The following is a 16084-nucleotide window of genomic DNA, read 5'->3' as shown; positions in this document are numbered from 1 at the left end:
CCAAGGTAACGGTCTGTTTGAGCGATTCAATCGGACCCTCAAGGGAATGATCATGGGTCTCGAAGAGCCCCTGAGGCGCAAGTGGGACGTCCTCCTTCCCTGTCTCCTCTTCACGTACCGCGATGTCCCCCAGAAATCCTTGGGATTTAGCCCCTTCGAACTGCTCTACGGGCACCCCGTCAGGGGGCCCCTCAGCCTGGTCAAAGAAGGGTGGGAAACGGCGGCACCAGAGCCCCCTCCAGATGTGTTCCGATACATCCTGGCCCTCAGGAACCAGACTAGGAAGTTCCGAGAGCTGGCCGAGGCAAACCTCGAGGCCAGTCAAGAGGAAATGAAAAGGTGGTATGATCAGAATGCCACTCTGGTCGAGTTTCAGCCTGGACAGCAGGTCTAGGTGATGGCCCCCGTGGAGCCCTGTGCCCTGCAAGACAAGTGGACAGGGCCCTTCAAGGTGGTGGAGCGCAAGAGCCAGGTGACCTACCTCGTCGATGTGCAGTCCCCCAGGAACCCCTTGAGGGTCCTCCATGTGAACCGCCTCAAACCCCACTTCGCACGGTCCGAGTTGAGTTTGCTCCTCGCCACTGACGATGGAGAGGAAGAGGAAACGGAGCCTCTCCCCGATCTCCTGTGTGCGAAAGAAAAAGATGGCTCCGTAGAGGGAGTGAGTCTCTCCTCCCCCCTCACCCCTGAGCAGCGTGAGGACTGTCGCCACTTACTGGGACAATTCTCCAGCCTTTTCTCCCTCATCCCCGGCGTCACCAGCTGGTGCGTCCACGACGTGGACACCGGGGACAGCCCTCCGGTACGGCACAGAGCCTACCGCGTCCCTGACAGAGTCCGGGCCTGCATCAAGGCCGAAGTTTTCAAGATGCTAGCCCTGGGGGTGGTCGAAGCCTCTGACAGCCCATGGGCCAGCCCCGTGGTCCTGGTTCCGAAGGCGGCCGCCCCTGGTGCTGTTCCCGAGCTAAGGTTCTGCGTCGACTACCGCGGGCTCAACGCAGTCACCAGAACCGATGCGCATCCCATTCCCCGAGCAGACGAGCTTATTGACCGCCTAGGGGCTGCTCGCTTCCTCAGCACGTTCGACCTGACCAGCGGATACTGGCAGATCGCCCTCACCGAGGGGGCCAGAGAGAGATCCGCCTTCTCCACTCCGGATGGTCACTACCATTTCCGGGTGATGCCCTTCGGGATGAAAAACGCCCCCGCCACCTTCCAGAGGCTGGTTAACCAGGTCCTGGCTGGGTTGGAGGAGTTCAGCACCGCGTATCTGGACGATATCGCGGTGTTCAGCTCCCACTGGTCCGAACACCTCCAACACCTCTGGGAGGTACTGATGGCTCTACAGAGGGCCGGTCTCACCATTAAGTCAAGCAAGTGCCAGATCGGACAAGGGTCCGTAGTCTACCTGGGGCACCAGGTCGGAAGCGGCCTCGTAGCCCCCCTCCAGCCCAAAATCGATGCAATCGTGGCCTGGGAGGCCCCCACGACCCCGACGGAAGTGCGGGCGTTCCTAGGGCTCACGGGGTACTACCGAAGATTCATAAAAGGGTACGGCAGCATCGTAGTCCCCCTCACGGAGTTAACCTCCAAAAACCAGCCGAAGAAAGTCAACTGGATCCCCGCCTGCCAAGAGGCATTCGAAACATTAAAAGATGCCATGTGCACTGCTCCTGTACTCCAGGCCCCCGACTACTCCCGAGAGTTCGTGGTCCAGACGGACGCGTCCGAGCATGGCATCGGCGCAGTCCTGTCCCAGGTAAATGAGAAAGGCCTAGACCAGCCAGTAGCATTCATTAGCCGGAGGTTACTCCCTCGAGAGCAAAGGTGGAGCACCAACGAGCGGGAGGCCTTCGCGGTGGTTTGGGCCCTGAAGAAGCTGAGACCCTACCTGTTCGGTACTCACTTCCGGGTCCAGACCGACCACCGACCCCTCCGGTGGCTAATGCAAATGAGAGGGGAGAACCCCAAACTGTTGCGCTGGTCCATCTCCCTCCAGGGGATGGATTTCACTGTCGAGCACCGGCCAGGTGTTGACCACGCCAACGCGGACGGCCTGTCCCGATTCTTCCGTCTCAGTGAAGAGAACCCCCAAGAAGATGGGTAGTTCTCTCCGCCTTTCAGCTGGGGGGGACGCGTGTTGGACCTGGCCTCGTGGCGTGGTTCCCCCCCGTTCCTCAGCACCCCGCTAGCGTAGCCATGCACCCAGAGTTCCCTGGTCGTCCTGCTCCCTGTACGCCCAGACCCGTAACCGACGACCAGCCCCGCTTATCCCGTCCCACTCCCGGCTCCGAGTGCCTACAACCTGCATGCCCCACAAGGCCCGGCAGCCATTTTCCCTTCCCGAGATCCCTGACTCCCTGAGCCTAGCGTAACCCCGGCCCCAGCGAAACTCAGACTCCAAGGCGCGCCAGTCCCGGCTGGGGGATAAAGGGCTCCCTGAGTGAGATAAGACAGGGAGTTTCGATGGCACCTCCGGCCTCCCCTGAGAGACTGGTTTCTCTCACACCTCTGGCCTTCCCCTCGGGGCCGGTTTCAATCGCACCTTTGGCCTCCCCGAGTGCTGGCTCCTGACCTGCTGGGCGTCTGGGAATCCTCGGACGCATCATCAAAGGATGAAAGAGCCAACCGCCGGACCTCGCCAACGACCAGCCCCCAAGGCATGAGACCTCCGCCTGCGAGGGTCCGGACATGAAAGGGCCACTGGACTATATCAAGGCCCGCATCACAACTAGCGGGCAGTTGTATCCTGGACAAGAAAGCCCTGCTGATCTGATCGCGGCTGACCCTTGGGAGAACTGAACCTTTGAATCGCTGAGCCCTGCTGACGCTGTCGCGGCTCCCTCTCGTAACACGGAACTGAACCATCGGAGCCCTGCTGACCTCGTCGCGGCTCGAGCTTGAACTCGAAATCATCTGAGCCCTGCTGACGCTGTCGCGGCTCGAGCTTGAACTCGAAACCATCTGAGCCCTGCTGACGCTGTCGCGGCTCCTCAAGGACATCTCCGGATCGAGCCCTGCTGACCTCGTCGCGGCTCGAGGAGTACTCTGGTCCGGCTGGACCATCGACGCTACCATCACGACCTGATCCGACCCGACGTGAGTGAAGCAGCTAGTACGACCATCATCTCACGTACCCCCAGCTCGAGGATTGAGAGCTGTGCGCAGGGTACGCTTCTAAAAGACTAAGACTGTCCCGCTTCCCTCTTCCCGAATTCCGAAAGACTTTACGATCCCTCGATCGCTTGTAAATAAGAGTGCTGATTCCTTTTTACTGTTCATAAAGAACTTATTACTGAATACCTACGGTGTGGTGTCCGTTCGTAAGTGTGGTGTGAGCTCAGCGTGTACGATCCTAGACTCGAAGTCCCCCCCGATAAGACTCGACAATATCTGTGGGAGAGGTGGGTCCTGGGATGGTCAGGTGAGCACAATCTGGCCCTCTGAGATCGCCCCTTCTAACACATATCTTGAGTTCCTTTCTGAATTCTGTGAGAGGCTGCTGTCCAGAAGTAGGGGTAAGGTCATTCCAGGACTTGGAGGAGAGGTTGGAGAAGGAGCATCCTCTGTTGTGGCTTTAGATGCCGGGAGTATGAGCGAGGGAGGAGGAGAGTAGGTGTCTCGAGGGTTGGTGGAAGTTCAGGTGGTGTTTGATGTATGCTGGTCCTTGGTCGTGGAGGGCCTTGTATGCGTGTTGGCATCTTTTCTGGATGGGGAACAAGTGGAGGTTCCTGAGGTGGGGAGTGATGTGCGTCCATTTGATGGGGGCCATGGGGGGGGGGGGCAGGATGAGCCTGGCTGCTGCGTCCTGTATCGTCTGGAGTCTCTTCAGGAGTTGGGAGGTGATTCTTGCATAGAGTGCGTAGCAGTGGTCCATTCGGCTGGTGACTAGGGCTTTGGTGGCGGTTTTCCTGGTATTGACAGGGAGCCATCTTAAGACTTTTCAGACCATGCAAAGGGTGTGGAAGCAAGTAGAAGTGATTGCGATGATCTGGTGTTTGATGGCGAGTTTGCTGTCCAGGATAATGCCGAGGTTGAGAACGTGGGGTGTAGGTCCGAGTTCGAAAGGCCCCTAGGTCTCGTTCCATGGGAAGGTGTTGTCTCCAAAGATCAGCACTTCAGTCTTGTCTGTGTTGAGCTTCAGGCAGTTGGTCTTCATCCATTCTGCAATGTTCTTTATGCAGTTATGGAAGTTGATCCTGGTGGTTGAGGGGGTCTTCTGAGAGTGAGAGGATGTGCTGTGTCGTCTGCGTTGGAAATTATGCCAAAGTCATGGTTTCTGATGGTGTTGGCCAGGGATGTCATGGAGGTGTTAAACAGGGTGGGGCTGAGGGATGAACCTTGCGGGACGCCACAGACCATTCTCTTGGGTTCCGACGTGAAGAGTGGTATTCAGATTCTCTGGGTTTGTCCTGTGAGGAAGCATGCAATCGTTTTGATGGCGTCGCCCTGTATCCCGATGAGGCGGATTCGCTTGATGAGGGTGTGGTGGGATACAGTGTTGAGCGCTGCTGATTGGTTGAGGAGGATCAGAGCTGCGGTGTCTCCTCGGTGGAGGAGGGTTCTGGTGTCGTCGGTGGCAGGTAGCATGGTGGTCTCAGTGCTGTGGTTGGTGTGAAAGCCAGTCTGGGAGGTGCCCAGCAGGTTGTTGTAAGTCCAGAAGAACAAGCTCAGGTGAGCAACGGAGATCAGTGGGATCGCCACACTCAGTATTCACTGGCTCAAACGGAGTTCATCAAGTGAAAGTTCTTCACAGACCCTGAAGGGGAAAAATGCTGTTGTGGATAACGTTACATGCCTGGTTGCCTTGGAATTCAAGCGGTAGCCCAAGTAGGATGAGTTCCCAAGCTCCCTAAGGTTGGACACCTCAACCCCTCCTGAAAGAAGCAGCAGTGTCTCGGACCATCTCAGCAACTGTTGCTCTGTTTCTGGTCTTTCTTTCTTCACTGATTTCATTGTTTGTTGTCTACAATCCCTTATGAAGAATTCGTGCTTGCTACACAGTGTAGGAATGTTTAAAAACATCCATTTTACAATGGCAGTTTGTGCTGTGTGCCTTTTCCACCTGCCGCACAAGCTGCCTTTATAAAATTAATGTTTCCGATCGCCCATAGTGCGGTTGCATCCTAATACTGAGGTCAGAACCGTCGACCTAATGTCGGGCGGTTCCAGATCGCTACGGTCCGCCAGACATCCTATTAAGCCCCTGAGTCTCCTATGGCTCTATCCCAGCCCCTATGTTATTCAGTCTGAACATGGACCTGCTAGGTGAACAACTGTGCGAATCAATAATAGCCTATGCTAACAATTATCTGAATCGGTTGCCCTTCAGGGCATGATAAATATATAAGTGTGGTTGAACCGTGATCATGATTGGCTAATACCGAAAGCACCTGTTCTCCTCCAGCAATCTCCAACTTCCTCGTCCAGTCCTGTCTGACTACCCTGAAAACACTTGACATTGCTCCCAAAAGCATTGATAGCACCACGTCTATGTCTTTGTATTGGACGATAAATTTCCTTTACAACTACATTTAAAAATCTGGATGTCTTTCTGAAAGACGTTTTTGGATTTTAAGGGTATCAAAAGCCCAGTCTGGTAATTCTCTTCCAATTCTACCTACTTTTGTGATCCACCTCACCATGACTGTTGCCCTGTTCAGGGCAAAAGTGTACAACTCAACGTGAATAATAGACATGCAACACTCTCAGGGTGGCTTTTCAGATTGAGATAAGACCACTACATGGCAGAAGTATGTACATCATAGAGAATATACTTCTGTAGCAGATTGATGCTAAACACTATTATCATTTGAAGGTAACTTTTGTAATGTTATAATCAATATGAGATGTTATCTACTGCCCTGTGACAATCTGCCTCTGGAGCACATACTCATCTGTGACCTATTGAGCAAACCAAATGCTGCCCCTTCTTGGTACATGTGTAATGCCTCCGCTTTGCTTCTTTTTCTGTTCTTGACGCTGCAGTGGACAGCCTTCTTACTCCGAGCTCCAGGACGAGGTGACCCTGCTCCATGTGGAGAGAGACCGGTTGTCTGCTGAACTCAAGCTCACTGCTCAAATGATTACAAAGAAGGTGGGCGAGGCTCGCGATAAAGGTAAGTACTGCATCTCTGGATTGGGGGTCCTCCGGCCCTCCCACCTCTCTGGGAGTAGGTGGGGATTCTTCTCTTATGCTTCCTTGTTTTGATTCTTGGCAGCCGACCAGGAGCTGCGGGACCAGCAAGTGAAGATGAACCTGCTCCAGGAGGCCTTGGAGGAGAGGGTCGCATCAGAGCAGGAGTTAAAACAGAGGCTGATATTGATCCAAGAGCAGAAGGAGGAGGCAGTGCAGGATCTTCAGCAGAGACTCAGTGAGGTTGAGGCAGAGCTGCAAGAGACCGGTGGGAGCCTAGAAGAGCAGAGACAGCATCTAGCAGGGCTGAAGGACGAGTATCAACAAGGTAAGCTTGCGGGAGCATCAGCACACTTCTACTTTGTTTCCATTAGTTCTAGATCTTTTCCCAGTGGAAAAGGGCCCAACTAATGGAACAATCAGGATGCCTGAAGGTGTAGCAGCACTAGTATCCATGGAGTTATGGTACCCAAAGTGGAAGCTCCAGTATCCAAGAGTCACAGTACTCAAGCAGTCATGATGCCCAGGGGGGAGAAGCTCCAGTATCCAAGGAGGCACAGAGCTCAAGCAGTCATGATGCCCAGGAGGGAGAAGCTCCAGTATCCAAAGAGTCACAGTACTCAAGCAGTCATGATGTCCAGGGTGGAGAAGCTCCAGTATCCAAGGAGGCACAGAGCTTGAGCAGTCATGATGCCCAGGAGGGAGAAGCTCCAGTATCCAAAGAGTCGCAGTACTCAAGCAGTCATGATGCCCAGGAGGGAGAAGCTCCAGTATCCAAAGAGTCGCAGTACTCAAGCAGCCATGATGGCCAGGGTGGAGAAGCTCCAGTATCCAAGGAGGCACAGTACTCAAGCAGTCATGATGTCCAGGGTGGAGAAGCTCCAGTATCCAAGAGTCACAGTACTCAAGCAGTCATGATGCCCAGGAGGGAGAAGCTCCAGTATCCAAGAGTCACAGTACTCAAGCAGTCACAATGCCCAGGGTGGAGAAGCTCCAGTATCCAAGGAGGCACAGAGCTCGAGCAGTCACGATGTCCAGGGTGGAGAAGCTCCAGTATCCAAGGAGGCACAGAGCTCGAGCAGTCATGATGCCCAGGAGGGAGAAGCTCCAGTATCCAAAGAGTCACAGTACTCAAGCAGTCATGATGTCCAGGGTGGAGAAGCTCCAGTATCCAAGGAGGCACAGAGCTTGAGCAGTCATGATGCCCAGGAGGGAGAAGCTCCAGTATCCAAAGAGTCGCAGTACTCAAGCAGTCATGATGCCCACGAGGGAGAAATTCCAGTATCCAAAGGGGCACAGAGCTCGAGCAGTCATGATGGCCAGGGTGGAGAAGCTCCAGTATCCAAGGAGGCACAGAGCTTGAGCAGTCATGATGCCCAGGAGGGAGAAGCTCCAGTATCCAAAGAGTCGCAGTACTCAAGCAGTCACAATGCCCAGGGTGGAGAAGCTCCAGTATCCAAGGAGGCACAGAGCTCGAGCAGTCATGATGCCCAGGGTGGAGAAGCTCCAGTATCCAAGAGTTACAGTACTCAAGCAGTCACAATGCCCAGGGTGGAGAAGCTCCAGTATCCAAGGAGGCGCAGTACTCAAGCAGTCACAATGCCCAGGGTGGAGAAGCTCGAGTATCCAAAGAGTCACAGTACTCAAGCAGTCACAATGCCCAGGTTGAAGAAGCTCCAGTATCCAAAGGGGCACAGTACTCCAGCAGTCAAGATGCCCAGGGTGGAGAAGCTCCAGTATCCAAAGAGGCGCAGTACTCAAGCAGTCATGATGCCCAGGAGGGAGAAGCTCCAGTATCCAAAGGGGCACATAGCTCTAGCAGTCATGATGCCCAGGGTGGAGAAGCTCCAGTATCCAAGGAGGCACAGAGCTCGAGCAGTCATGATGCCCAGGAGGGAGAAGCTCCAGTATCCAAAGAGTCGCAGTACTCAAGCAGTCATGATGCCCAGAGTGAAGAATCTCCAGTATCCAAGAAGGCACAGTGCTCGAGCAGTCATGATGCCCAGGAGGGAGAAGCTCCAGTATCCAAAGAGTCGCAGTACTCAAGCAGTCATGATGCCCAGGAGGGAGAAGCTCCAGTATCCAAGGAGGCACAGAGCTCGAGCAGTCATGATGCCCAGGAGGGAGAAGCTCCAGTATCCAAAGGGGCACAGAGCTCGAGCAGTCATGATGCCCAGGTTGGAGAAGCTCCAGTATCCAAAGAGTCGCAGTACTCAAGCAGTCATGATGCCCAGGGTGAAGAAGCTCCAGTATCCAAAGAGTCGCAGTACTCAACCAGTCATGATGCCCAGAGTGAAGAAGCTCCAGTATCCAAAGAGTCGCAGTACTCAACCAGTCATGATGCCCAGAGTGAAGAAGCTCCAGTATCCAAAGAGTCGCAGTACTCAAGCAGTCATGATGCCCAGGAGGGAGAAGCTCCAGTATCCAAAGAGTCGCAGTACTCAAGCAGCCATGATGGCCAGGGTGGAGAAGCTCCAGTATCCAAGGAGGCACAGTACTCAAGCAGTCATGATGTCCAGGGTGGAGAAGCTCCAGTATCCAAGAGTCACAGTACTCAAGCAGTCATGATGCCCAGGAGGGAGAAGCTCCAGTATCCAAGAGTCACAGTACTCAAGCAGTCACAATGCCCAGGGTGGAGAAGCTCCAGTATCCAAGGAGGCACAGAGCTCGAGCAGTCACGATGTCCAGGGTGGAGAAGCTCCAGTATCCAAGGAGGCACAGAGCTTGAGCAGTCATGATGTCCAGGGTGGAGAAGCTCCAGTATCCAAGAGTCACAGTACTCAAGCAGTCATGATGTTTAGGGTGGAGAAGCTCCAGTATCCAAGGAGGCACAGAGCTCGAGCAGTCATGATGCTGATGGTGGAGAAGCTCCAGTATCCAAGAGTCACAGTACTCAAGCAGTCACAATGCCCAGGGGGGAGAAGCTCCAGTATCCAAGAGTCACAGTACTCAAGCAGTCACAATGTCCAGGGTGGAGAAGCTCCAGTATCCAAGAGTCACAGTACTCAAGCAGTCACAATGCACAGGGTGGAAAAGCACCAGTATCCAAAGAGGCACAGTACTCAAAAGGTCATGAGGCCCATTGTGGATCAGCCTCTGTGATTAGTGATCGTGTCTGGGGTGCAATTGCCCCAAGATACAAACTGTGATGGTACACTGGTTGGAACTGCCCCAGTTTGCTAACAGTCATGGCTTCTGTTGTAGAACAGCCCCAGTTTACAAACCGTCACAGTACCTGGAGTGAAACTGCACCACTATTGGTACTTAAACATCGTTACCCTATCAGACGTGGTAAAGAATGAAATTTTCACATTTGAACAAGCAGTCCTGAAAGAAGTTTCCAGAGGTGCCACAACTACCCCCTATCAGGGATCACAGACAACAGAGCCAACACTTTGGCTTACACTACTGAACAAGCGGATGAAATATATTCGTTGATACAAGAGGTGAGATCAATGGATGCCCATGGTGGCTCAATCAGTCAACAATTGAAGCAACTGAAATATTTAACACAACGCCAACTTAATCAAAGGATGCACGCATCTACCCTAGTGCAATACCATAAGGCGAAGCGCATACCGAGAGGATTAAGACTATCTATTAAGCCCATGCTGTTCCGATTCAATCTCAATGCTAAATTTATGGAGAAGTGGTACAGTATATTAAATAAATGCTCATTAGACTTGATCCTGCTTATAGTTGAGCAATTATCCAAAACAATCCGTGAACTAGAGGAAGAGATCTTTAACCTTAAAACAGAACTGGAAAATAGGATGGAATTAGACACGTGGAAAATTAACATGGAAGGCATCAACCAAAAACTCGACAAATACAGTAAAGAATTGCAAGAGGGGAAACTACGCAAATTCAAGCGCGACACAATTGACTATAAACTGAATGAAGTTTATACGTGGGCAGACATTTACGCCCGCCGACAGTTTCACCCAAAAAAAACTACACCTCCAGCTCACTCATCCGAAGAAAGTTTAGTAACTGATAAAGAAACATCTATCAGTAGAGGACCAGTGCACACAACAACATCTACCAACATTGGGGTCTCACAAATAACAACAACTAGTGGCAATGTGGCTTTTTTGTCCCAGGAACAGAACCAAGGACAACCACCATCACATCAGTTGGAAACAACAACAGATGGCGCAAAACCAGGAGAGGAAGTGGCAGGACAGTGGTCTGATTATTAACATCTCTTCAGCAACTTTGTCACAACAGGAGATCACAGTGCTAAACAAAGAGGTTTCATTTGTACCTACAACAACAGCAAACATTATGGAAACTGAGGGAGCCTTGTACCGCTTCATGAGAAACCTGAGATTGCGGCACTTTTTCACAAATGTGGTTGAACCTTCAAATCAGATCACGGAGGTCTACGAACAATGTTTTAAACCTAAGAGCACATATATACCACCAATCACTCACAAGATGTTGGACACTTTTGACATTATGGTCAAAAAAGACATACAAACTTTGGATTTTAAGAAAACAAAACAACACAATCTTAAGAAGACTGAACTGCACATCATTCAGAATATCGCGAATAATCAAGACCTCACTATACAACCAGCAGACCAGGGTGGGGCCATGGTTATTATGGATACTGAGTTCTATGAGAGGAAAGTCAATGATCACGTAACAGATACTAACACCTCTTTGTTATTGGACAACGATCCCACAGTAAAACTTCAACAAATGCTAAAGGAATTATTACAAAGAGCTTTTGATCAAGGTTGGATGGACAACAATACACAAGCTTTCTTGACGAAGTCACATCCAAGATGCCCTAAGCTATATATGATCCCAAAGGTTCATAAACATTTAACCAACCCGCCTTTCAGACCAATTGTCTCGGGGTGTGGTTCGATTTTCGAACCCCTCGGACGGTACTTGGATTACTTCCTGCAAAAATTCGTACAGAGTTGGAGTTCTTACATTAAGAATACTACAGATTTTTTGAATAAATTATCCTTAAAACAACAGGATTTCCAGGAACATTGGATTCTGTGCACAATCGATGTTGTAGCACTCTACACTTCGATCCCACACTCATCAGGTTTAGAATCCACAGAATGGGCACTACTCAAAATGGAAGATTTACCCACAGACAAAGTATTTCTATTGCAACTTCTTCAGTTCTGTTTACATAACAGTTATTTTGAGTGGAAAGACCAATATTTTGCACAATTATCTGGCACTTCTATGGGCTTTGCAGGGGCCCCTGCTTATGCTAATATCTTCATGGCCCAATTTGAGGCAGAGAATCTGATGAACACAGAAGCATGGAGCAATATCGGAATGTATTGCCGGTTCATCGATGACATTTTTCTAATATGGGATGACACAAAAGAGGCTCTACAAGAAGTGATTTTGAAACTCAACCAGGTGAATCCGAGGATACAATTCACCCATAAAGTTGACAACAAAGTAATGGATTTCTTGGATGTTAGAATCATTAAGCAAACAACAGGACTTGAGACCGAACTGTTCACAAAACCCACGGATCGTAATAATGCACTGATTTACACAAGTTTTCATCCCAGAAGCTTGGTAAAGAATCTTCCACTCTCTCAGTTTATCAGGATCAAGAGAATCTGTTCAAACCCGAAGACATGCATAAGATTGTTACAGGACCAAGCACAAAAATATGAGGACAGAGGTTACCTCAGAGAAGAACTACAGGAAAACATAGACAAAGTCATGAAGATGGACAGACAACAACTATTAACACCTAATATAAAAACAGCCAGTGATAGAATGGTGTTTGTCACGAAGTACACAACACAATCTAAAGCCATCAAAAACATCATCAATCAGAGATGGGAACTATTGTCCACAGAAATTGAGTTTAAAGATATATTCAGAGACAGACCTTTGCATGCTTATACAAGGGGTCAAAACCTCAGGCAAATATTGAACAAAACGCGGAAACACACGACTCAACAGACACAAATGCATAAAGGAACAATAAGGTGTTTGAATTGTACCCATTGCAATAATGTGATCTTAGGCAATGAATTCACACATCCCACAACTGGAGCAAAGATTAAACTCAGACATACAAGTGATTGCAACGCATTGAATGTAGTTTACGCAATTAAATGCCCTTGCGGGAAGATGTACGTTGGCAAAACCAAACGCAAACTAAAAATTAGACTCACGGAACACAAGAGCAGTTTGAATTTATCTTCCCCATTGGTGTCGCATTGGAAAGACGCGAGTCATACCATATCTCAAATTCGTTTTCTAATTATTGAAAAGGTCGACATGCGACCTGGAACAGACAATGATCAAAGGCTGTTACAACGTGAACTATTTTGGATTAAATATCTCAACACCATAATCCCAATAGGTTTAAATGACAGGTATGACTTATCGTGCTACCTGTAAAAATCAGACTGATAATTCACACACCGTGAACATAAGACTCAAGTTTAAACCATCCACATAGGTTCAGTGATAACAGGACATAAATTGAGGTTTACAAAATAACAGCCTGTTTTGATACGAACTTAGGTTATTTGAAACCAAGTTCATTCCTGTAATGTATTTTCAATGGTACAAAAAGAAAGAATGTTATCAGGAGTGGTAATTGAACATGCTCAGATTTGATGTATGTACAGAAAAGTTCGGCTAATAAGTTGGATTAGATAACATGCTTTGTTAAGAGAATGACTATTGTTTATTATGCATGGCTAAGTATTGTCAAGAACATAAAAATAGTATTTATAAGTTGTACAGACCAGAAAACACAATACACATTTAGAGTCAATCAAGCACGGTATAGCACCACGTTGTAAATAACCATTGTATTGACAGAGAATAACAATGGGAGCAAGATGTCATTAAACACTGATAGAGTGCTTAGCGTAATAATCATGCTATCAGTTAGGTGATAAGCATCCAACATTATCGTAACATACACTTTAACCTTCCATGATAGGTTTGAGTAGAATAAGTCTAGATAGCTTGTAATATATTCAAAAAAGTAACTTAATTTGATTAGACCATAAATAAAACAGATTGAAACAACATCAGCGAGCTCAGTTAGTGATACATACTAACTCCACATCAATTATCACTATACCATATGCATATTAGGATTGAGCCCTTCGTGCGATTGATATTATATGATCGAACACTTGGATTCGCTTGAAATGCGCTAAATAATAATTTCGTTTTTCACTTTTTATTTTTATGTAACAGCCCACCGTAATAAAGTGTGGGATGCATAAATGATTTATCAGGTCGGGTCGTGTCGTTGATAGTATTGTTTGCCATGTCGCTAGCTACAGCATTTTCCAGCTTAATATGGCGTCCGTATAAAGTATTATTTTCAACAACACAGCCCCCTTAGTCCGTTTTCTATGTTCTAAGCTGTTCAGCACCGGCACAAACAGGTAAAACCACGTAAGACATGGCGACGAAGTAGAACGCAACGCCGCACACGGGAATATTACGGACGGCGATAGATACGGTACAAGGTAACAGCGCATAACGCGGTCTCCGTCCTTATTTAAAATTATGGCAATAACTCATAGTGCCGTTGTTCGTTTTTTTCCGTTTACTTTTCAGATCGTTTTTTTGAAAACTGAGGTATGTAAACACAGTGCACGGGCCGTGAATTACCAGTAGCAATTTGAAGTATGAGGTGATTAAACATAATACTCATGATTAGAGTAAGCACCGAAGCGAGAATTATCGAGTCCGCTGACCAAGGTCCACGACCCTGCCGCGTCGGGAATTGAACCCTGGTCCCAGGCTGACTTCTGCTCTCAGGCCTGCCGCCTCTAACCAGTGAGCCACACTACTCCACACACATGTGAAGGAAATTTCTTTTTGAAGTGGTTAAGGTGAACACACACCAAGTGCACAGTGCGCGCCTAGGTAGGTTTGTCAACCTGCCATAACTATCTATTTGAACAAGGAGTGACTACCCTTATTAGCCGCAGCACCAGTCTATTAAAGTGACGAACAAGTTGATCAGGAGTGCTCCCCACGCACCCATACAACTACCCCCTTCCACAATCTTTCAGCCCTAGAACTCACAGCTGTGAATTCTTTGGCCAAGGATCACAAGACCACCGTTACCCAAGAAGATAAAGGAGGGGCTACCGCGATCATGTCCACTTTGGACTACGATAATGAATGTAATCGTTAACAGGCAAACCACCATTATTTCACCCCAATTGCCAGTGACCCTACTGGCCGTTTGACCACACTAATCACTGCAATGGTCTCCACAGCTGAAACACAGGGTTGGATCAGTCAGAATGAGGGCGATTTGTTTTTTTTATCAAGATGCAACCCAGAACGCCTTGTTTTTATATCCTACCCAATATTCACCAGGGTCTTAATCCCCCACCTGGACGACCCATTGTATTAGGGGTTGATTCCCTCCTAGAGCCCCTGTCACATTTCTGTGACCACTTTTTACAACCTGTGGTACAGAAAACGCCATCATTTCTACGGGATACTAGGGATGTATGGCGTCTCATTGAAAACATCCCCACCACAAATGAGATCGACTTGTTAGTCAAGTTGGATTTAGAGGCACTCTAAACAAACATTCCACAAACAGCCTCACAAGAGGTCGTAGAAGCTGCCCTTTTAGCTGAGGACTGGGATTCTCCTACTTCAGTAAACTTCATTATGGAGTGTGCCACACTATCTTTAACTGAAAACGTTTTTCAATTAAAAAAAACAACTATACCACCAAACCCAGTTGACTTCCATGGGGAGTACGTTTGCCCAGAGTCTGACATGGCTGCTTTTAAAAAAGGATGATCTTCAATGACTCGAATCCCTACAACACCAAGATATTACTCTGGCGTGGATACATTGATGATATCTTGATATTCTGGAAGGGTGAAACAACATTATGTGAGGATTTCTGTAGGTGGATCAATACTCCTAATCTCTACCTGTGTTTCACCAACACCATTTCCCACAAGAGTATTACCTTCCCCGATCTCATGAACACACTGACTGAAGGACAATTAAGCACCACATTCTACAGCAAACCCACAGTCTGCAACAGCCTCCTCCTATACAGCAGCCACCATCCTAAAGCCCCGAGAGATAATCTCCCGTATGGACAATTTTGACAGCTGCGCTGTAACTGCAGTACCTTAACGGACTACAATATTAGGGCTGACCAACATGCATCCAACCTGAACTCTCGGGGAATACCCCACACTCAGTATAAAACTGGCAAAGAAACGGGCCAGAAACTATAGCAGAGGCGCTGTTGGAACAGAATCGGAGACAAACAACAGACACATTGACATGTTTCACCACATACACACCAGTTTCTAATAGAATCTGTAAGATCATTAAAAAAACATTGGGGCAATCTACAAATTGGTGAATTGACATTACCTCCACCTTGTTTAGCTTTTAAACGCACATGGAACTTGCAGGACATACTCGTACAAACCAGACCACCACCTTCTACCCACTGTGACCAAATATCCTTGTGGAATCTCCCCCCTGTGACAGGACACTACCCATGTGGATCCTGCTTTTACTGAGATTACCAAAGAAATTAAATTTTCCAACACATTGAAGTTGGTGCAGAAAAAACACACCAACTGCAAAACATTCAACTGTATATACACCCTCACCTGCCCTGTAATTTACAATACATAGGTATGACTACCAGCATGGTTAAAACACTCATCATGGTACACCGATGCAGCATTAGTTGTCACAAACTCAATACTAAGATGTGCACACACTTCAAACAGAAGGAACATACACCAGACAACTTACGATGGACAATAATTGAAGCACATCCCCAGATGAGCAAAAATGCCCTCTTCAGGAGAGCAAACTTGGATTTTTCTATTCTCTACTGACAAACAGGTTCTCAATGAGGACACCCCTTGGAGCGAACTGAACAGATAGACCTCATTTCTCTTTTGTGGATAAAAT

At 48.5% G+C, this 16084-nt stretch overlaps 1 protein-coding gene across 1 annotated transcript in view; it reads left to right on the top strand.

Annotated features, from left to right (window-relative positions):
- Nucleotides 1-16084, top strand: part of CCHCR1 (coiled-coil alpha-helical rod protein 1) — a 149439-nt gene that overhangs the window by 103403 nt on the left and 29952 nt on the right. Inside the window, exons 13-14 of the mRNA XM_078641730.1 lie at nt 5989-6119; nt 6222-6464. Coding sequence (XP_078497856.1) covers nt 5989-6119; nt 6222-6464 — 374 coding nt within the window. The remainder of the gene's footprint in view (nt 1-5988; nt 6120-6221; nt 6465-16084) is intronic.

This window comes from Lissotriton helveticus, chromosome 5_1 (assembly GCF_964261635.1).
Source record: "Lissotriton helveticus chromosome 5_1, aLisHel1.1, whole genome shotgun sequence".
Classification (NCBI taxonomy): domain Eukaryota; kingdom Metazoa; phylum Chordata; class Amphibia; order Caudata; family Salamandridae; genus Lissotriton; species Lissotriton helveticus.
The sequence above is the reverse complement of the archived record's forward strand: the minus strand, read 5'-3'. Positions and strand labels throughout refer to the sequence as shown.